Source organism: Ornithorhynchus anatinus, chromosome X5, assembly GCF_004115215.2.
Source record: "Ornithorhynchus anatinus isolate Pmale09 chromosome X5, mOrnAna1.pri.v4, whole genome shotgun sequence".
In the NCBI taxonomy this organism is placed as follows: domain Eukaryota; kingdom Metazoa; phylum Chordata; class Mammalia; order Monotremata; family Ornithorhynchidae; genus Ornithorhynchus; species Ornithorhynchus anatinus.
In genome coordinates, this window is record NC_041753.1 from 57,554,215 (window position 1) to 57,577,486 (window position 23,272).

The 23,272-nt window shown below is 45.1% G+C and overlaps 1 protein-coding gene across 2 annotated transcripts in view; it reads left to right on the forward strand.

Moving 5' to 3' along the window:
- The window catches only part of SMC5 (structural maintenance of chromosomes 5), a 56,394-nt gene extending 42,895 nt beyond the window's left edge, over positions 1-13,499 (forward strand). For both annotated transcript variants that reach the window (XM_001505331.5, XM_007655541.3), the window contains 6 exons: positions 4,987-5,082; positions 5,525-5,629; positions 5,855-5,974; positions 10,654-10,833; positions 10,930-11,025; positions 11,940-13,499. In XM_001505331.5, the coding sequence (XP_001505381.1) occupies positions 4,987-5,082; positions 5,525-5,629; positions 5,855-5,974; positions 10,654-10,833; positions 10,930-11,025; positions 11,940-12,083 (741 nt within the window). In that variant the 3' untranslated portion in view covers positions 12,084-13,499. The remainder of the gene's footprint in view (positions 1-4,986; positions 5,083-5,524; positions 5,630-5,854; positions 5,975-10,653; positions 10,834-10,929; positions 11,026-11,939) is intronic.
- The last annotated feature ends 9,773 nt before the right edge of the window (positions 13,500-23,272 follow it).

The window sequence follows — 23,272 nt, forward strand, 5'->3', positions numbered from 1 at the left end:
ATTCGACTCTGAGCTCTTTACTCTTTTATAATCTCCCAAGCGCTTAGATCTACTTATACCGTGAGCTCCATGTGGAACAGGGACTGTGTCCAACTTGATTATCTTATATCTACTTTAGTGCTTAGTACAGTGTTTGGCACATAGTAAGCACTTAAATACTATTATTATTATCATCAATCAACAAATGGTATTTGTTGAGCACTTCTTTGTGTGCAGAATGTTGTATTGAGCACTTAAGAGTTGGTAGATACAGTCCCTGCCCACGAGGAGCTTTCAATCTACAGGAGGAGATAGACATTAAAATAGACTAAGGTTAAGGGAATAGTAGAGTATAAGAATATTTACACAAGTACCGTGGGGCTGGGATGAGTATCAGAGTGCTTAAGGGGTACACGGCCAGGCGCGTCGTCGACTCAGGGGAGGATGGATGGGGAAAAAGGGTGCCTGACTGCATTTTCATGGACGCGCTGCGTGAGAGGTTCTCTCTCTGAAACACTCACACTCACGGATGTAGTTTTACCATCAGCAGAATAATCTAAACATCAACTAAAGGAGGTACTTAATGTCACTGCTGCAGTTCTCAACAGAAACAGAGTTAAACACAGTTAAGGCACCCAAGGAAGAATTTTTTTTTGCCACTCCTACTTTCAGAATGATTCATTTCACTCCCCAACTGTGTCATTTTAAAAATCCAAATTTTTTTTTTCACCAAAGATGTCCATTTTATCTTAGTATAAATGGCTGTTTTTGCTAAAGTTTAAAAGCTGGGGATGATGTTTCCTCAAGCCGGGGGTTGGGAACCCTAGGGTCATTGCAGGGGGATTTGAAAGAGGTCATAGAGACTGAAACTACAGAACCCTAAAGAGCAACAACAGGCAGGAAAGTTGTGCATGAGGTGAGTGTCTTTCTCTGGGCACCTTCCTTCTCCACTCTCCTCCAGCCTTCTGTGATGTGAATAATTGGGATGGGGGTTTTGTTTTGTTTGTCAGTGACGTTGTGGAATGTGACATGTTGGGATTCCCCCAGTCTTCTCCCAGCTGAGAGAACCCCAAGGTCATGGGAAAGAGAGCTCCTGGTTGCCTGATATCTACCAGTGTCCAGAAGCCTGCTGGCTTTGTCCCTTCCTGGGACAGAATCAGTCTTCGGGAGTCCATGACCCATACCTCTGATTTCACTGTCATCACCAGCTGGATTTTTCAGTTAGACCACACAAGCCAAGTCAAAGTCCAGCCAGCACACTCCTCATTCTAGACTGCCACTGGTGATAGCTCACAGAGATTACACACATTCCCCAGTGGAGTTCCAGTAGAGCATGTCTCTCCACAGTAAGCTTGGGTCCTTTTTCACTTCCCTGATACATCCACACCCCCAGATGAGTTACAATAACCAGTTTTGAGTGTGTGATGTGCAGAGCCAAATAGCAATATAAGAGAAATCAGTTGCACTCTACCTTAAGCTTAGATAGTTCCTGTTGCCACTTCAACTCTCCCTTTCACCCCAGCACCTTTCTTACGCCCCACTGCGAGAAATCTGGGGTTGTCTGTGGTCAGTCCATATCTGCAACTTGGCAATTTCATTGGCAACTTCCACCTTCTCAGGGGCAGCTTTCTTTGGCTCCATCCTTCCAGAGGACCAAAGGAGGTCAGAATTTCCATTTTTCTGCTTCTGTTTCATACAGTTGTCTTTTTTCCTGGCTGGTTCACTCCGCTCTTTCCAAATCCTCAGATTGGTTTTCCATGCAAGCGCTAGACTGTAAGCTACTTTTTTTAAAAAAAAATGGTATTTAAGTGCTTACTATATGCCAGGCCCTGTACTAAGCACAGGAGTCGATGTAAGCTAATCAGTTTGGACGCCATCTTAATCGCCATTTAACAGATGAGATAACAGGCACAGTAAAGTTGTGTCTTGCCCAAGGTCACACAGCAGGATGAGTGGAGGGGTCGGAATTAGAACCCAGGTCCTCATGATTCCCAGCCCCATGCTCTGTCCGGTAGGCCACGGGATCATCTATGCATACTCTTTTGTATTGTTCTCCCAAGTGCTTAACACAGTGCTCTGCACACAGTAAGCGTTCAGTAAATACCACTGATTGATTGTCCAGGAAGAAATGTTTGACTCCTGAGGCGGACTTCTTTTCTTATAGGATGGATATTTTCCTGTCCTGCAGTTTGGGTGTGGGAAACAGACTTCACATATCTCTTCTAACCACTCTTCTATCGATACCTGATTTCCTGTTCTCAGAGAATTGCTAGCTCTCTTTCTTCCAAGCCATTTTGGCTTTTACTTCCCACATTGTGACCTACTGTTAAATCGGACTGACTACCACCTAGGGGATAGGGGTGCTGGGATACCTTGAACTGGTTGAGTAATTGCCAGTTTGAGGTTGCCATATGGCTCAGTGGAAAGAGCACGGGCTTTGGAGTCAGGACTCATGAGTTCGAATCCCAGCTCCGCCACTTGTCAGCTGTGTGACTGTGGGCAAGTCACTTAACTTCTCTGGGCCTCAGTTCCCTCATCTGTAAAATGGGGATTAAGACTGTGAGCCCCACGTGGGACAACCTGATTCCCCTGTGTCTACCCCAGCGCTTAGAACAGTGCTCTGCACATAGTAAGCGCTTAACAAATACCAACATTATTATTATTAGTTTACCACTCAAAATATAATTTAAGGAAAAGTCACTATTTTACCAAAAGTGAGTACAGCTGGTTTGTGAAAATATGCAGTGCTTACTTCTGAAGGATATTAAACAGGCTAATGAGATTTGCGTGGCTCAGTGGAAAGAGCCTGGGCTTTGGAGTCAGAGGTCATGGGTTCAAATCCCGGCTCGGCCACTTGTCAGCTGTGTGACTTTGGGCAAGTCACTTAACTTCTCGGTGCCTCAGTTACCTCATCTGTAAAATGGGGATTAAGACTGTGAGCCCCACGTGGGATAACCTGATTCCCCTGTGTCTACCCCAGCGCTTAGAACAGTGCTCGGCACATAGTAAGCGCTTAACAAATACCAACATTATTATTATTATTATTATTATTAAGTCTTGAACCTGAGATTCATCATTCGTTCATTCAATCAGAGCACTGTACTAAACACTAGGGAGAGCACAATACCTATTTACTAATTTACCCTTAGTGTCTTTCACAAAAGTATGGGGAAAAACATGATTGTTGGGTTTAATTCATAATATTTTATAGTCTTTGGAGTCTCAAGTGAAATGGGTCAGTATGTTTTAGTGTAGCCCCAAAAGGAGTTATTTTAGTTGGATAATGCTGCACCTACTCGTGTTACTTTCCCACCTAAGTGGCCACTTCATGGGGACAATAGGCGAGGAGAGTAATTGTCTGTCGGATCACTCCCATCCAACCCCTTCCTTGGTTACTAGTCCATCCGGCCCCTTGGAACCGGAAAAGGACCTCCAAGAGGCCTTCCCTGACTAAACCCTCCTTTCCTCCTCTCCTTCTCCCTCTGCGTCGCCTTGAGTTGCTCCCTTTATTCATCCCCCTCCCAGCCCCACAGCACTTTTATGTACATATCTGTAATTTATGTGTTTTATATTAATGTCTGTCTTCCCCCTCTAGACTGTAAGCTCACTGTGGGCAGGGAATGTCCCTGTTGTATTGTACTCTCCCAAGCACATAGTAAGCACTCAATAAATATGATTGAATGAATCAGTGAATTACTGGAGATGGAGCCAGCAGGACACAGCTACTGGACTGATCCAAGAATCGTATACATTAAGACCCTTTAAGGCACTTACTATTCACCTCCACCCTCAGCCCCACAGCACTTATACTGAAAACTCATTGTGGGCAGGGAATGTGTCTATTATATTGTGTTGTACTCTCTCAAGTGCTTTGTACACTGCCCTGCCCCCACACAGTAAGTGCTCAATAAATACCACTGATTGATCCAAAATTTACTGTCTGCCTCCCCTTCCAGACTGTAAGCTCTTGGTGGGCAGGAAATGTGTCTGCTAACTCTATTTCATTGTACTCTCCAAGCATGTAGCACACAGTCATCATCGGTGGTATTTGAGTGCTTGTGTGCAGAGCACTGTACTAACCGATTTACAGTACAGCACACTGTAAGCACTCAAGTACCACTTATTGATTGATTGAACCTGTGGGGTTTCTGTGGTGAGCTAGGACTGTTCATCCCTCCTTCACCAATGCCCCTGGGAGGCAAGCCTCCTCCGCCAATGTCAGGCTGGCACAAGGAAGGGGTTGGCTTGGCCCCATGGGCTCTAGAGCGGCTTCCGGCCCCGGGGTGACCAATGAACCTAATGGAGAAGGAAAGGGAGGAGAAGGCAGAGGATGCCAGTGCCGCATTTTGGGGGTCTCTCCAGGTCTTCCACAAGAAGAATCCACCCACCTGGCTCCATCCTGAGTGGTACGTGCTGGCCGCTGGGGCCCCGTGCTCTGATCCCGCCGCCGTATCGTGGACCCCCTGCTGCTCAACGGGCCACTCAAGTCACCGTGCTCCTTTTGAATCAGGGCAGACAACCTCTCCCCGCAGGAGTCTGGAGTGGTGGGGGGTGTAGGGGGTGAGGACAAGAGAAATTGCCCCTTCTTGGCCGAGCGCACCCGAGCAGCCCTGGAACGCCAACATCCGGCCCTTCTCCCATGGGCCGCTTGCACCCAGACCCAGTTGCCCGGCAGTGGAGGACGGGGAGCAGCTCACCCCTTCGCCGTGGTCTAGTGGAAAGAGCCCAGGCCTGGGAGTCAGAGACCCTGGGTTCTCATTCCGGTTTCACCACTTGTCTGCACGTCACTTCACTTCTCTGTACCTGTTCTCCCTCCTACTTAGACTGTGAGCCCTCATGAGGGGCAGGAACTGTTTGACCTTCTTGTCTTGCATCTGCCCCAGCGCTTAGTGTGCTTGGCACATGGTAAGTGCTTAACAAATACCCCAATCAGTATGGTTATTATGATTTAATAAAAGTTGGCTCTCCTGTCTTCTCAAAAGCATTTCTTTTTCTTTCTTTCTTTAGGCATTCCAAGATCTCCCGAACACATTGGATGAAATTGATGTTTTATTAGCTGAAGAGAAATCAAGAGCTTCCTGCTTCACAAGCCTAACTGCTTCGGTTTGATTTTATTTCTCGCCACCCCTCGGCCCCCTCCCCACCCCACCACACACACACACACACACACTCTTGTGCTTACCTCCCACTCTGTACTAGAGCTCTTGGTAATAATAAGCTAGACAGCAGGGACAATGTGCTGTAAATGCCAGATTCTGAATCTATTAGAATTTTAAATAGATTCTTCCAAAAGAACAGAATGTTCTGTGCCTTTCCTTTTTATAAAGAATAGTTGGGCTAACCTGAAATGCTGAAATGTCTAACTTTTTTTTCTTCAAAAGACAAAAATGTCTTGTTTTTCATACATAAGGACTGCATAAGTTAATTGCATGTAAACAAATGCAACCCAACCGGGCATTTTTCAGTTAAGATTTTAATTGACACACATTTTTGTCTGATGTTTTGTACTCTGAAAGACTTATCTTAAAGTGCCTTTTGCTGCTAGGTTGTTGAAGAATACAGGAAAAGAGAACAGGAAATACAACAGTTAACAGCGCAAGTGAAGAAATATGAAGGTGAATTGGATAATTATAGGCAAAATATTACCCAGGTAATAATGCCCACTCTCACATTTTTCCATAAGGTGTTGCCGTCGTTAATGTAAATGTAAAAAAAATGCATAGGTGGAGTGATGTGCTGTACTTTAAATGGAATTCAATATTTCAAGGCATACTGATTGTTTATAAAAAGAATCAAATTGTATGTAGACGTTGTTTCATATAAGCGTTCCTATAGTGATAGAATCATGGTTCTTCTTGATGTTGTTTATTTTCAGGTTAAAGAAAGGTGGCTTATTCCTTTGAAACAACTGATAGGAAAAATAAATGAAAAATTCAGCAACTTTTTTAGTTCCATGCAGTGTGCTGGCGAAGTTGATCTCCATATGGAAAATGAGGTATAATTCACTCGATAGGTTTTTAAGTGTTACCTTTGTAAATTGAAGTTCTACAAAGGAGTTAGATGGCAGTATTCTTCATAATGTAATTTTATATAATGGAAAACTATAGTTTATTTTAAGATCTCAATTCTTCCACTGACGGTTATTGTACATTAATGGTAATTTTAAAACATACATATATGTTGTTCTTGGGTTTAGTCAGCTGCTTAACCGGAGATTTTTAAAGACTAGTAAGTATGTAACAAAGAAAGTTGGATTCTCAGGCATTTCAGTCTCCAAAAGCACAGTTTGAGTGATGACAAAAATTCCTTTACTGACTTGCTGAAACTTGAAAAGGTGGTTCTTCCAACTATTATTGCTGCTCCTGCTTTCCTCCAAGCCCCAATTTCTGTTGGGAACGTGGTGGTAGCCAGCCTTAAGGCAGAGTATTCGGCTGATACTCGCATTTGCTCTGCATTTCCGGATTCTGGGAATTGGCCCCCACCCTGTGTCTCCGATGAGGAGAAGGTAATAATAATAATAATAACAATGATAATGGTATTTATTAAGCACTTACTTTGTGCCAAGCACTGTTCTGAGCTCTGTGGTAGCATCGTGAATGAAGTCGGGGTGAGTTGAGTTCCACCAGACTCTCGGGCAGCTGCAAAAGTTTCAGGAGATTGCCAGTGGGTTATATGTCAATGTACCAAAACAATATGGAGCTTTTGCGGATGTGAGCCCCAGGAGGAGCAGGAACTGAGAAAATTCCCACTGTGTATTTTTTCCCAGTGCCCAGTTCAGTGCCCTGCACACAGTAAGCACTTAATAACTACTCTCACTCTATTACTACATGGGATTTGGGATGTGGTAATAGGTAAATGCCCATTTTCCAAGATCCCTGCCACCCTCTGTTGTATGCCCTTCTTGGGTTTCACATCTTCAGCCCCCAGCTTTTTGGAATAGCCATCCAATAATGAACATCCTCAAGTTCATTAGTCCCATTTTGAGGGGGCTGGTCATGAGGACCTGGCCCTAACTTCTTTCCCTCCTCTCTCCCGCAACAAAAAAAACCGTGTACCGTGTGTTTAGCTTCACCCCTCATGGCTTTTTGGGCAGAGCAGGAGCAGAGGCAGCATGGAGTGTTGGAAAGAGCCCAGGCTTGGGAGTCAGAGGACCTGCGTCCTAATGCCGGCTCCGCCACTTGTCTGCTGTGTGACCTTGGGCAAGTCACTTTACTTCTCTGGGCCTCAGTTGCCTCATCTGTCAAAAGAGGATTCGATACCGGCCCCCATTTCCCCCTTAGATTATGAGCCTCATGTAGGGCGGGGGCTGTATCTGATCTGATGGTGTTGTATCTTCTCCAGTGCTTAGTACAGCTCTTGGCATATAGTGGATGCTTAAATAGCACAGCAACAATAATAATAATTAGTAGTAGTAGTAGTAGCATGATTCTTAGTATTATTACTAGCAGAAAGGCATAATTAGCCCACTAACGAGGGTCAGCCGACCTGAGATATTAAGCCGAGATAGCTTAATTTTCTTAGTTATTGATTGCAATTGTTGAGCACTAAGCGCTGCAGAAAAGCACAAGGGTGAGCCCCATGTGGGACATGAACTGTGTCCAACCTGATTACCCTTTATGTACCCCAGTGCTTAGAACAGTGCCTGGCATATAGTAAGTATTTAACAAACACCATTCCAAAAAAAAGTGATCATTTAGCCATGTCCCTGGCCTACAAAAGGCTCAGTCTTTAAGGGCGAGGAACTAGAGACACACAAGGAAAGAAATGGCATAATAAATGCAGAAAAATAATAAATTTATAGCAACAATGACTAATCAAAGCTGTTCAGTATTGTCCAAAAGGCGCAGCTTTAAGGTTTCTCGTTAGTCCGGCAGGGTCGTACGAAGTTCAGCCGTCCCGGCCCTCCCGGTATTCCAACACTCCCCCCGTGGCTTCAATACCACCTCTAGGCGGGTGACTCTAAACTCTACCTTGATAATCCTAACCTCTCTCCTCTGCAGTCTCACATTTCCTCCTGCCTACACATCATCTCTATTTGGGAGTCCTGCTGCCACCTTAAGCTCAACTTACCCCAGACGGAACCACCTCCACCTTCCCTCCCAAGTCCTCTCCTTCTCCTAACTTTCCCATAACTTTTGACACCGCCACTATCCACCCGTCTCTTAAATCCATACCCTTGGCATTGTCCTTGACTTCTCCCCCCTCTTTGAAGCCCCAAATTCAATCTGTTGCCAAATCTCGTTTTCCACTATATTTCTGGCATCCATCCATTCCTTTCCTTCCAAATGACCACCACGCTGGTCCAGACATTTGTCAGATCCTGACTTCACAACTGCATCAGTCTCCTTGCTCACTTCACTGCCTCCAATCTCTCTCCTCTGCAGTCGATACTTCACGATGCTGCCCAGATCATTTTTCTGAATTGATATTCTGCGTCTGTCTTCCCAACTCCTCAAACACCTTCAACGATTGCCTGTTCTTCTCCACATCGAGCAGGAACCGCTGACCGTTGGCTGAAAGGCAGTCACATACCTCCCTCCTATTTATCCGCTCTTTTCTCATTACACGTCAACTTAGTCTTCTCTCATCTCAAGCCCACCTGTTTACTGGGCCTCGTTCTCATATCTCCTGAAGAGGTCAGTCAAGCAATCAATCCATGGTGTTTATCGAGTTGCTTACTGGGGCAGGGCACTGTACTCAGTGCTTGGGAGAGTCCAGTGTAATGGAGTTGGTAGACAGGATCCCTGCGCACGGGGAACATGCAATCCAGCTCCTGCCCACCATGATCCTGTGGGGCAGGTCTTGACCCTAGCAGTGATGAGCAGGGGAAAGCGGTGTCATGTCGCTTCGGGCCAGCAGGCCTGCAACTCCAGAGATGGACTGGAGGCTTTTCCAGATTTGGCCTAAGTCATCTGTGCACCAGTTGCCCCGGCCTTGCTCCGTACCCCCTACTGTGCATCCACAGTAAGCACTTAATAAATACGACTACTCCTATAAACGGGAAGGCCCATTGTGTCTTCAGTCACTCTTTGCATCGAGCATCTAAATTAACTTTCTTTTCAACCTACGGTCGGAAAGAGTGGGTTGGGAGGGGAAAATTCATTTGAAGTGGTAAAGGATTTCCTTTGCTATCCCTTGGGTGGAGTCATCAGAATAAGACTACTCTCAGAGTAGAGAGGGCAAATTTTCAAGCTTCTAGAACTCTGGGTGGGGCTTATGGGATAGAGGGCTTCCAGGGTCTGAGTTTTAAAATGACCAGTTCTCCCTTGTAAAATGATGATCAAAGCCTTGCAAGTTCTTATACTCTCTTCCCTAGCCGTTTTTTTCTCTCCTTCTGCTCTCACCGACTCACTGTTCTTGTTTTTTCCCCCACTCCCCCATGTTTCTCTGGTTTTTTCCTTCCTTCCATGACTCTTCTCCTCTTTCACCCCCCCCCCCCCCCGGCCAATCCCTTGCTCCTTCCTTCTCCTACTTATTCCTCTTCCTCCTGGGCCCTCTCTTCACATCATCGTCATCATCGTCAGTGGTATTTGAGCACTTAACTATGTGCAGAGCACTGTGCTAAGCACTAACATATCAGAGTTGAGCAGACACATTCCTTCCCCACAACGAGCTTACTGTCCATATGGGGAGACAGACGTCACTATAAATAAGTAATGCATAATAAAGAATTTGTAGATACGTACATAGTGCTGTGGGGCCAAGGTTGGGCCGAATATCAAATGCCCGAAGGTCACAGATACAAGAGCATAGGCGATGCGGAAGCGAGAGGGAGCTGGGAAAAAGATCGGGGGAAGCCCTCACCCTTGGTTTCCCTTTCTGGTTGCCACCAGGCCATGCTGCCTCTTATCGGGGTCCAGGTGGTGGGAGGGGCCGGTGTAATCTGGAAGCCCCAGGCACCAGCGTGGCCCAGAGAGCTGCCACTGCATCCTAAGGCTTCCTGAAGGGTTAGGCTAGACACAGTAATAATGGTTGTGGTCATGGTAAGTAGTAGTAAATAGCATTTATTGAGCAATCACTCTGGGTGCAGTATATTGTAAAGTACAAAACAAGCGACTCATTCTGTGCCCCCAAATGACTTATCCTGTAATGGGGGAGACAAAAAATAAATATATTCAATCGTACAGTCAATCGTTTTACGTATACTCACATGCTGAGGATGGCTATAAAGAGAAACATAAACGTTAGGGAAGGCGGATGAGTTGGTGAAACGTGGGATGCTGGGAATTAATTGGGGAAGGCAAGATTAGGGGAGGTGGAATTTTAGAAAGGCTTTGAGTATGGGTCTGAGGCAGAAGTAGATTCCCCACCGTTGTTTAATTCTGTCGTACTCTCCCAAGTGCCCGTACAAGTGCTCTGTATGAAACAGGCACTCAATAAGTACTACTGGTTGATCGGTTGATTCTCTATCCCTTCCCCACTCGCAGATTGGAAAACCGGCCATTAAGACTGAAGGTAGCGTGTACCCCTCGCTATATAGCTGCATTAAAATTTTCCCGGTTCTTGGGGAAATGTCCAAATTGAATGGACAGCTAAAAGCAAAAAAGGCATTCCCCGAGAGCTGCCTCTGGGCCATAAAAGCTCTGATCATTCCAGTAGCAGTCGGCACTCCTTGAGTTGATGATTGCTCCTTGGTTGAGAAATATTTTTCACAAAAACCTGTCTGCTTTTCAGGAAGACTACGATAAATACGGAATTCGAATTAGAGTTAAGTTTCGCAGTAATAGCAAGTTGCACGAACTGACTCCCCATCATCAGAGTGGAGGCGAGAGAAGTGTTTCTACGATGCTGTACTTGATGGCCCTGCAGGACCTCAATAAGTGTCCATTCAGAGTGGTAGATGAAATAAATCAGGTACGGGCATTGTCTCATGAAATAGCCTACCCTCTAAAGAGTTATCGTACAGTACGGTGAGTGGATTTTTGAAAATTATTTTTTGTCGTTCGTAAGGGAATGGACCCGATAAATGAGAGGAGAGTATTTGATATGGTTGTGAAGACTGCCTGTCAGGAAAGCACTTCTCAATACTTCTTCATTACCCCAAAGGTAAGTAATGGGTAGCGTGAAAGTGCCTCGTTTCTCCCTAGGGAGTAGCAGGGAATGTCTTGATGGAGGAAAGAAGTATGAGAACTCATTCTTATTGTCTTGAGAATTCTAAAAGGGTGTTGAATTAGGGAATACTTAAATTTGAGGGCCAGAGAGGCCCTATTTAGTCTCACACCCTTCCAGTCTAATTTCTTTTTTCCTAATTTCAAAGTCTATGGGATTGAGCAGAGCCCTTTTGTCCCAGTCCTGTGCCCCACCCACCCACTGAACTTTGGCATATATTTAATTCAGCTTTCAAAAAAGGAGAGGGTTGAGCCGAGAGTGAGAGATGCACTCTTCAAAGCGTCACCCACGGAAGCTAGGTTGGGCTTTCTTGTGTGAGGTGCAGCATTCAATGCCAAATGACTACGATCTTATTTTCCCTTTTAGCTCATTTACCTCAAGTACAATTATATTATTCAAGTTACCACTCAGGCGTGTTTGTCACCATGGCTGTGACTAGATAAGTGGCAGACAAGAATGGAGAAGCTTGTTGAGGCTGTCACTCATAAGTGTATGGTAGATGATCATCCGCAGTTCATGTGTTAATAAGGTGCTTATTTCAGGGGCAGCAAAAATGATCCTCTTTTTTGTTGTTGCTTTCAGCAACAGCTGGAAAAAAGAAAAAAACCAAAAACTTCCCAGTCCATTTGGGCTGTCCCTAGCTCAAGTGAACACTACCGGTTCAACAAATCATCCCAAACCAAATGCCCAAAGATCATTTAACAACTCTGTTTTCTAATGTTCAGTCATCAGTCAGTACTGGAGAGGAGGAACCTAGAAGGAAGCTTGTAGGTCCTCGGTGATAAATACTATAGAAGCGTGGTAAAGGACTTCTGTTACGCTAATGTTATGTGTGTGTTTCAACATTTCAGCTTCTGCAGAATCTCAATTATGCTGAGAAAATGACAGTGTTGTTTGTCTATAATGGTCCTTACATGCTAGAGCCTAACAAATGGAATTTAAAGGCTTTCCGTAGAAGGCGAAAGCGGATGGAAGATAACCCCCTGGATCAGTAATGAAATCTGAGGCTTTTGGACTTTTGCCGTAAAACTGTTTATAATTACAGAGCTGTTGAATGATCAAGAGGACACTTGCTTAGATGCAGTGAGTCAAATTTAGCTTTGGAAACCTCATGTCAAATAGAATTGGTTTGGTAAATTTGGAACTTTGGAGTTAATATTCCTCCTCCTCTAAAAACTGGTGGGTAGTCTGAATTCTTGTTAAATCTGGATCCCTCATACCATGGTGTTAGGTTACTGAGTTTCCCCAAGGTATTTTATCAGGTGATATAACCCATAAATTACCGAGGGTGTGGTTGGGGACCGTCTTCAAGAATTTCAATTGACTTGATAACCTTGAGAAATTAGTGTAGAAAAGACTTTGAATCACTGTTTGAACTAGAAATGCCTCTGTTTTCTTCCAGTAATCATGTTTAATTGATAAGGAAAGAGTGGAGGTAAATGTTTTGCCTTGAATATGCTCACATGACTTTGTACATCTACATCTATATATGTGCGTGTGTGTGTATATATATATATATACACACACATATATATATATATATATATATGTCTTTCCCCCAAAATGTGAGATTTGGGTCTGTGGTCTCTTCTTTTTTTTTTTTTTTTTAACAGAATGAAATATTCAGTTTTGAAAATGGTAGAGGAACTTTTTTTAAAGAGCCACAAGCTGGCTACTGGGGGTTGAACAAAACAAAACTAAAAAGGACAATTCTTTGGACTAAAAAAGCAAAGAAGAATTATGGGTGTTTTGTATAAAATGAACTGTTTTTCATCTTCTAAAATTGTTTAATTTAGTTTTTTTATAAGAAATATATATTTTTATAACCACTGAATAGGAAGGTTAACACATACTCATTCTCATTTCCATCTGCAATTTCTCAGTACTTTAAAACTTATTAGTTTAAAACCTGAAGACATGTTTTAAACTTATGATTGTGGTATTTCTAAAACATTTTCAGTCAGCCCAGTGCACTTGAAATCTACAGCATCTAATCATTCCTTTCATTTTTGTTTTTCCACAAAAGAAATCGGTTCATGACATCATTAAACTCGTCTTATTCCAAATGATAATATGAAACAAATTCTGCCCCATTTAAAGTACATAAATATGAGGAACTAGTTTATTCCAAAGGCCCCCTCCCTATTTTTCTGACCATAGGTTTGAATCTGTCAGCGGTGGCCAAGTTCTCTTCTGGTTGGCCTGGCCTGTAAGTTGAATAAGTAATTGAACTCAGTCTAAAATATAGCCCACAGGGTTAACATTCTCCCTAAAAGGCTCAAAAACTGAGTTTATCCTGTCTCTTAGAGGTTCTCTTTGGACGATAACTATTTGAACATATTAAATCTCTTAATGTTTAAAAAAAAATGAGGAGCATCCTTTTTTCAGCCCAATAAAATAACTGAAAATCAGTCTGTCCATCAGTGGTATTAAGCACTTTCTGTGTGCAGTGCACTATACCAAGTGCTTGGGAGAGTACAATACCACAGAGTGGGTAAACATTTTCCCTGCCCACAGGGAGCTTGCAGTCCAGAGGAGGGGACAGGCGTTAAATTACGGATGCTGGTTCATTCATTCGTATTTATTGAGCACTTACTGTGTGCAGAGCACTGTCCTGAGCCCTTGGAAAGTACAGTTTAGAGAGAGGCAATTCCTGCCCACAACGGGCTCACAGTCTAGATGGGAGAAGACAGACATCACAACAAGTAAACAGGCAGGGTAAGTGCCGTGGGACTTAGTGTGGGGTGAATATCAAGTGCTTAAAGGGTACCGATCAAAGTGCAAGAGTGACACTGGAGAGAGGGAGTAGGAGAAATGAGGGCTTAGTTGGGGAAGGTCTCTTGGAGGAGATGGGAATTAAGTAAGACTTTTAAAGCAGGGAGAGGGAAGGGAATCCGTGAAGTAAGTTCTTTTGGATATCTCTTTGCAGAATGGTTTGATATTTACCTGTTCTCTATCCTTTCTCGCCTCCGTCATACCTTGTGGAGTGGGATTTCATCAGGAAAGAATTGTTCTAATGTTGCTAAGTAGAAAATTCAGAATTTCAATATTCATTATCCTATGAGAAGCAGCTTGGCTTAGTGGCAAGAGCACGGGCTTGGGAGTCAAGGGACATGGGTCCTAATCCTGACTCTGCCACTCGGCTGCTGTATGACCTTGGGCAAGTCACTTAACTGCTCTGTGCCTCAGAACCCTCATCCCTAAAATGGCGATTAAGACTGTGAACCCCAGGTGGGGCAGGGACTTCGTCCAACCTGATGAGCTTGTATCTTCCCCAGTGCTTAAAACAGTGCTTAGCACATAGTAAGCGCTTAACAAATACCCTAATTATTATTATGTAAAGCACATAGGAGTTTTTGGTGGATGGGTAACCACTGGGAGGCTCTTGAGGAGTGGGGAGGCTTGGGGTGAACTCTTTTAGAAAAATGATCCAGGGTGCAGAGTAAAGATTGGAGCGGACACAGAGACCTTTCTTTGCCAAGTTGCCTCAAGTGGCCCAGGACCATTTTACATAGGAACCACTGGCTACTGCCCACCGGGACGCAGAGAACTCATTCTTGATCTCCTGGAGCTGAGAAGGATCCATTTCTCCAGCGACCCTCCCTTCGTTTTACCTCTTCCTGCACCTACTCTGCCCTCGGCCGTCTGACGTCTGATGACACAGTGAAAAACACAAGACAGGTGTGACTGTCACCCTGGTGACCGAGACTGGCCTTTTTACTTGACATTATCAACAGCTGCCTGCCTTCAGATCAACCCAGCCACCTGTTTACTCCTAAATAGTCTCCCCTTCCTCTCAAAGACCCAAGGACTCGCATTTAATTCAGGCAGTTAGTCAACGGAACCACCATATTAAGCTGTTTTTGCTGCTGATAGCCTCTCTTATAACCCGTAACCTCTGACCTCACCATGTTCCCTCAGTTCCCCCACTCTAATCAGCCCATCCCTGTCCTTCCTTCCCACCCCCTCTCCTCGTTCCCTCCCTCCCCCATCCCATTCCTGTCCTCCTTTCCCAGTTTCTGAAGTCCTCTGAATCTCCAGGGTAAGTTTTTTATTAAAAGTTGTAACTTTCCATCTTTGCTGAGTGGGCAATTAATACAGGTGTAATTTTGTTTATATTAGTGCCCGCTATTGTTTTATTATTCTCCGCAAGAGGGGCTTGAGGGAAGATCAAAAGTGCAAAATAAAGTGGTCAATTACATTTCAGTTACTTATGAGAATTGCTTCTTCATTTGCAAATATTCAGATTTCTCTACTGAGTAGAATGGTGTTTTTTTCCCCCCGAACGCTCAATAAAGAAGGGTACATTTCGTATCATCTTAGCACATCATTGGAAGGAGGAAAATAATCTAAGAAGGGGACTTACCTGATGTGTCACTGCAGCCATGTCTCTATCTGTTGCCGAATTATACATTCCAAGCACTTAGTACAGTGCTCTGTACACAGTAAGCACTCAAATACGATTGAATGAATGAATGAACCATGTCTTAAGTCTAGCTAGCACCAAAAAGCAAAATTGCCTGTTATTTGTATGCAGTTCATCCAATAATCAGATAAGCATTCAATAAACACATTTGATCGAAGATGCTCACTGTGGGCAGGGAACTTGTCTGCTGACTCTGTTCCGTCATCTGTAAAATGGGGATTAGGACAGTGAGCCCCATGTGGGACCTGGACTGTTTCCAACCTGATTATCTTGTATCTACCCCAACGCTTAGTACGGTGCCTGGCACATAGTAAATGCCTAGCAAAAAAAAGTCTGGCTCAATAAGCTTGTGGGGGTGATGCAAATTGACTATGCCCTTGGCTGTGTACCTCCTAAGCACTTTGATACTCATCCCAGCCTCACAGCACTTATGCACATATCCTTCTAATCTACTATTCCCTTTAGCTGTCATTATTTTATTCATTCATTCGATCGTATTTATTGAGTGCTTAGTGTGTGCAGAGCACTGTTGTACTAAGTGCTTGGAAAGTATAATTCAGCAGTAGAGATGATCCCTACCCACACCAGGTTTACAGTCTAGAGGGGGGGAGACAAACATCAAAACAAACAGGCATCAATATAAATAAATGGAATTATAGATATATACCTGTCTCCCCCTCTGGAGTGTAAGCTCCTTGTGGGAAGGGATCACATCTACCAATTCTGTTATATTGGACTTTCCCAAGCACTTAGTACAGTGTTCTGAACACAATACGGACTCAATAAATTCCATTGATTAGCTAATCGATCAGTCCAGATGGATTCTAAAGACCAAAACTATACACTTTGGAGGCCTGAATGATCTGATTGGGCTGTCCATTTGGAGAAGTAAGCTAGAAAATTGAGTTTCATTTGAGTTGCCGTAGCCAATAAAATCTCCCTAAGGTTGTTCTAACGTCAATTCAAACTGCTCAAGAAGTAAGGCAGAAACAAATATCACACTTTCATAGACGAGGCCACTGCCACAATAATAACTTTGGAGCTATAGACTAGCAATTCAATGAAATGTATTAGTCTAGGGAGAAAGTGTTCTTTGGGACGGGTGCCTGTGCTAAATTTGGACTTTTTTTCCACGTTTCAATTAAATCCAGTTTTCCTAAAATGCAAGGGCTGGGCTCTTAACCATGCATAACAGAAAAGTCATGCTGAAGTATTCCCAGGGTTTGTCTCCTCATGCATACATGTGTGTGTAAGCTCTTTCTTCCCACTACGACGTCCTGTGACCGAGCAATCTTGCGATGTCAGAGAATTGTTCCTTATTATCATCATCGTCGTTGGCAATTATTCAGTACTTGCTGGGGGCAGAGCACTGTATTAAATGTTTGTAAGAGTAGAAAAGAGTTAGAAGACTCAGGAGCTGCCCTCAAGGAGCTTACAGCCTAGTGGGGGAGACCTCCATTTAAATCAATTCTCATAAGGGTGAGTACCAGAATATAGAAGATATGAACATAGGTACTATGGGGGCTGTGATAACTAGAGTGCTTAGGTGGTGTGGAAAGGATATAAGGCAGAAAAATTAAAGATGATTTAGGGACAGCCTCTTGGAAGACATGTGAAGAAGGACTGAAGTGGTAGTTGGATATAAAATGGGGAAATTAGAGAGTAATCAGTTCATCCATTCAAGCAATCTGGGAGATCTGTGGTCTGTCAGATATGAAGAGGGAGGGAGTGAGCAAAGGGTCAACAGTGGGAGAGATGAGAATGAGATACACTGAGTAGGTTAGCTTGAGAGGAGAATTAATATTGCAAACTGGATGGTAGTGGAAGAAGAAAGTGGATAAGTGGGAGAGAGAGAGAGAAAGCTTATTAAGTCCCTAAAAGTCATCCAATAGAAATTTCTGCTTGATGTGGAGGGAAATGCGTAGCCATCGGAGGTGTTTGAGGGATGGAGAGACAGGCAGAGAATGGTGTTTTAGAAAAATAATCTCAGCGGAATGACGTATGGATTGGAGAGGGGAGAGACCCGGGGGTAAGGAAATCAAGCGAGGAGGCTGATGCAGTAGGTGGAATGTGACAAGCACCAAAACCGCTGTGATGGCAGTTTGGGTGGAGAGGAAGGAGTGGATCCTGGAAATGTGGGGGAAGAAGCGATGGGATTTGGTGACAGATTGGATGTGGGATGGGAAGAGAGGGAGGAGTCAATGATGATGCCAAGGTGTGAGCTTGAGAGAAGGAGGGGATGGTGGTGGTGTCGAAAGCGATGGGAAAGTGAGGTGGAGAGGAGGATTTGGGAGGGAAGATGAGGAGTTCATTTTTAGACGTTTCCTAATTCCCTAAAAGCTTTCCAGCCAAAACGCATAGTGAAACCATGTGTTCTGGAAGAACTGGGTGTACTTATAACTGCCTGCTTATATTTCATTAAACTTTCCACATATTAAAGAATCACCTTTTGGGATAAAATTCGAACAGAATTTGCAATAGGCAAAAACCCTGCCCAAGAAACCATTTGAATAGCAATTCGGAGGCAGCGAGGCCTAGTGGAAAGAGCACTAGGCTGGGAGTCAGGAGATCTGGGTTCGAAACCCGGTTCCTCCACTTGCCTGCTGTGTGACCTCAGGTGAGTCATTTCACCTCTCTGTGCCTCAGTTTCCTCATCTGCAAAAAGAGGATAAAATACCTTCTATCTAAGGCTGTGAACTCCAATGTGGAACAGGGACTGTGTCTGATATGATCTTGTAGCACAGTGCTCGACTCACAGTCAGCGCTTAATAAAACCCATCAACATTATTCATTCGTACCTTAATTTTTTCATATTCAAATCCATGAAAAATGGTGTTTTGAGAAATTATCCAATATTTCTCCTTGCTGAAGAAACTATTTTCTATGTAAAAATCGATGGCTTCCTCCAACAGCCAGCTGTGCAGATTTTCTTCCTACACTGCCCTCAGAACTGTCACCCATTGTTCCAAGAAGGTTAAACTGCTGGGCTTGATCCTTTGCAGAGAAGAAACAAAAGACAGTGATTTCAAATTTTCATGAATGCAGTGTTTGTCAGTGACTTCTAATCCTATCAATCCTGGACGTTCGAATTAGCCATGTAAAATGTAACGATAATTAGGGTGGATATTCATTCCTCAAAGAACCGTTCAGTTCATCCATTCAAGCAATCCTAGAAATAGCACATTGTCTGGGAGTGTATGCTGAGCGAGGTGTTGGGGTATTCCAAGGTGCTGAGATGGCCATCCCTGACACTGCGTTGCTATCCGGAGCCATGCCACAGCTCCAGAAACAATTAAGGACATTTTCTAAGCCTAAGGCACATCCTCCCGTTCTTTGAGCTCTACCTAAAAATAGCCCAGCCCTGCTCTGCTGTAGCTCCAGCCCCACTGAGCCTCTGCAGCAGAACGGGGCTGGGCTATTTTTAAGGCTTGGAGAAACACCTGAGAGGTGCCCTGTGCCTCATACTTGAAAAGGGCAGATAGCAAAGTTATCCTGACTTGCTAGCCTTCCTGCACCTATTGTTGGGACTTCTTGCTAGAGGGCAGACTTTGCTGGGGGCTTAGTACCCTCTGCTCTTTTTTCATTCCCAATGATTTCCAATCAATCAGCATTTATTGAGGGCTTCCTCTGGGCCAGGGGGACTGTCCTAAGCGCCCGGGAGAGTACAGTCCAGTGGAGTCGGTAGATTCGATACCTGCCCTCGAGGAGTTGACAACTGGGAGCCTCAACTGTCCTGCCAAGCCTCCACCTTGGCTCTCAGGAAGGTGGGAGGTGGCAAGAGCCATTGGCGAGAAGCAGCGTGGCCTCGTGGATAAAGCACGGGCCTGAGAGCCAGAGGACTTCAGTTCTAATGCTGGCTCTCCCATATGCCTCCTGTGTTACCTTGGACGATAATAATGACAATTATGGTATTGGGTAAACATTTACTGTGTGCCAGGCGCTGTTCTAAGCACTGGGGTGGATGCAAGCAAATCAGATTGGGCACAGTCCGTGTCTCACTTGGGGCTCCCAGTCTTAATCCCCATTTTATAGATGAGGTGACTGAGGCACGGGGAAGTGAAGTGACTTGCCCAAGGCCACACCGCAGACAAGTGGCAGAGCCGGGATTAGAACCCATGACCTGACTCCCAGGCCTGTGCTCTATCCACTATGCCATGTCACTTAGCTTCTTGTGGACAGGGAACGTGTCTATCGACTCTATTGTATTGTACTCTCCCAAGTGCTTAGTACAGTGCTCTGCACACAGTAAGTGCTCAATGAATGCAATTGATTCTCTGTGCCTCAGTTTCCTCAACTATAAAATGGGGGTTCAATACCCGTTCTTCCTCCTACTTGACTGCGCCTCCTGCAGGACAGGGACTGTATTTGGCCGGGTTAACTTTCACTCATTCAGTCGTATTTATTGTATCGAGGCAACAGTGGGAGAGATGAGCTGTTCCTTAGCCAGGGCCTCTTTAACCACTGGCAAGCTAGGTGGCTGCCTAGGGCCCCCCCAGCTTATCCATGATGCTGACTCGTCAGATCTCGTCTCATTCCCTCCACTCCCCCAACCTCCATCACTCGATTATCTTACCACTCTGCTCTGTGGTAGGCCAAAATCTCCCCAGAAATCCCCCAGGCGAGCCAGAGAACGGAGGCCGTGAACATGGCCGTCTGGACGTGGCCGCTCCGGGACGTGGAACTTTGGCCACTGGTTTCACAGTACAGCCTCAGCCGTGCTGCATACTGGCCCTGTCCCCAGGTGATCAGAAGCTGTCTGAACAGGCTACGGCAAACCTTGCGAAGAGTAGTTCGCCCTGAGTCGAAACAGTTTAGACTGCAGGCTGATTTTATTCCTTGGCCGACCTGTGAACTCCTAATGAGAAGGGTAAACTGAGTTCAACATCTTGTACTTATTTGGAAGGGAAAGAGCAGAAAATCATCACAGAGCCCAGAACTAAGCTTTACCTCACATTAGGGTATGCCCTGATAGAGATTGCAGTGTTAGCTGATACTTCTAAAGGTACCAGCAACTGCAAATGAAAGAACCATTTAGAGGAAGAAGTTGGGTCATTGAAGAGCTCTGAGAATGGCATATTTTAGAGATGTACAGATATGGATATATCTAAATTATTTACATTAATGTCTATCTCCCCCTCTAGACTCTATGTTTGTTGCGGGCAGGAAACACGTCTACCAACTCTGTTGTACTGTACTGGCTTCCGTCCCCTCCACTCTACCGAGACTGCTCTCTCTAAGGTCACCCATGAACCTCCTTCTTGCCAAATCCAATGGCTCCTACTCCATTCTAATCCTCCTTGACCTCTCAGCTGCCTTTGACACTGTCGACCATCCCCTCCTCCTCCACACCTTATCTCACCTTGGCTTCACGGACTCCATCCTCTCCTGGTTCTCCTCTTATCTCTCTGGCCGGTCATTCTCGGTCTCCTTCGCAGGCGCCTCCTCCCCCTCCCATCCTTTAACTGTTGGAGTTCCTCAGGGGTCAGTTCTTGGCCCTCTTCTGTTCTCCATTTACACTCACTCCCTCGGTGAACTCGTTCACTCTCATGGCTTTGACTACCATCTCTACGCAGATGACACGCAGATCTACATCTCTGCTCCTGTCCTCCCCCCTTCCCTTCAGGCTCGCATCTCCTCCTGCCTCCAGGACGTCTCCACCTGGATGTCTGCCCACCACCTAAAACTCAACATGAGCAAAACTGAGCTCCTCATCTTCCCTCCCAAGCCCGGTCCTCTCCCGTGGATGGTACGACCATCCTTCCCGTCTCTAGGGCCCGCAACCTCGGTGTCATCTTTGACTCGTCTCTTTCATTCACCCCACACATCCAATCTGTTACCAAGACCTGCTGGTTTCACCTTTACAATATCGCCAAGATCTGCCCTTTCCTCTCCACCCAAATGGCTACTTTACTGTTACATGCTCTTGTTATATCCCGGCTAGACTACTGTGTCAGCCTTCTCTCTGATCTCCCTTCCTCCTCTCTCGCCCCGCTCCAGTCTATTCTTCACTCCGCTGCCCGGCTCATCTTCCCGCAGAAACGTTCTGGGCATGTCACTCCCCTTCTTAAACACCTCCAGTGGTTGCCTATCGACCTCCGCTCAAAACAAAAACTCCTCACTCTAGGCTTCAAGGCTCTCCATCACCTTGCCCCTTCCTACCTCTCCTCCCTTCTCTCTTTCTACTGCCCACCCCGCATGCTCCACTCCTCTGCCGCCCACCTCCTCACCATCCCCCGGTCTTACCTATCCCGCCGTTGACCCCTGGGTTACGTCCTCCCGCGGCCCTGGAATGCCCTCCCTCCTCACCTCCGTCAATCTAATTTGCTTCCCCTCTTCAAATCCCTACTTAAAGCTCACCTCCTCCAAGAGGCCTTCCCAGACTGAGCTCACCCCTTTTTCCCTCTGCTCCCTCTACCCCCCCTTCACCTCTCTGCAGCTAAACCCTCTTCTCCCCCCTTTCCCTCTCCTCCTCCCCCTCTCCCGTCCCACCCCCTCAGCATTGTACTCGTCCACTCAACTGTATATATCTTCATCATCCTATTTATTTTGTTTATTTTGTTTAATGAGAGGTACATCACCCTGATTCTATTTATTTGCCATTGTTTTTATGAGATGTTCTTCCCCTTGACTCCATTTATTGCCATTGTTCTTGTCTGCCTGTCTCCCCCGATTAGACTGTAAGCCCGTCAAAGGGCAGGGACTGTCTCTATCTGTTGCCAATTTGTACATTCCAAGCGCTTAGTACAGTGCTCTGCACATAGTAAGCGCTCAATAAATACTATTGAATGAATGAATGAATGGTGGAAAGAACCAGGCCTGGGAGTCAGAGTACCTGGGTTCTAATCCTGGTTCTGCCACTTGTCTGCTTTGTGACCTTGGGCAAGTCATTTCACTTCTCTGGGCCTCCGTTTCCTCATCTGTAAAACGGGACTAAAACTGTGAGCCCCATGTGGGACAGGGACTGTGTCCGACCCAACTATCTTCTATCTACCCCGGTGCTTATTACAGTGCCTGGTACATAGCAGATACTATGGTTATTATTATTATTGTGTGCTTAGTACAGGGCTGTGCATACAGTAAGTGCTCAATGAACACCATTGATTGATTGATTAATTTTAGGCTTTTGACAAAGGAACGTGGAGTGTCGTCATGGCAAACCAACAGTGAGAGGAGAGCTTTTCCCTGAAAGTGGAGGGAACCTGGTTCAGTGAGTTTGGAGGAATCAATAGGTGGCCAGGACTGCAGTCAACCTTTGTGGATTGAAATGTTATATTGGGGAAATGAGCCATTTCCCTATTTCACTCTCTTGAAGCTCTACCCTGGAGAAAGATTCCCCCTTGGACCTCGTACGGGGACCCACAAACCCAAGTCTTAAGGAACAAGGCCATAGGGTGAAGTAGCAGATACAACCAAGTTACTTTAAGATCTGTTTCGTGAGTATGGGCACGCACCCGTTTAAACCGTTAGGCGATACAACTAGATAAATACTATTAAATGTGTTTCTCCGTTGATGCTGATGCAGTGTGTAGGTACGATTGAACAGACTCACAGATAATTCACTTTCCACACTGGGATTACACGTTATCAGCTGTTGCTCAGGTAAAGTGTCGTGGTCCTCTGCTCATAGGGTTTGAGGTTCCGCAGATATTTCCAGTGTATCATTCCTGATCCAAAAGAGCCCCTGTCCTCAAACCCTTGGGACTGCAAGTGGTGGAAAAAAACAGACTTGTATATGGCTTCAAAAAGGCTGTTCAGAAA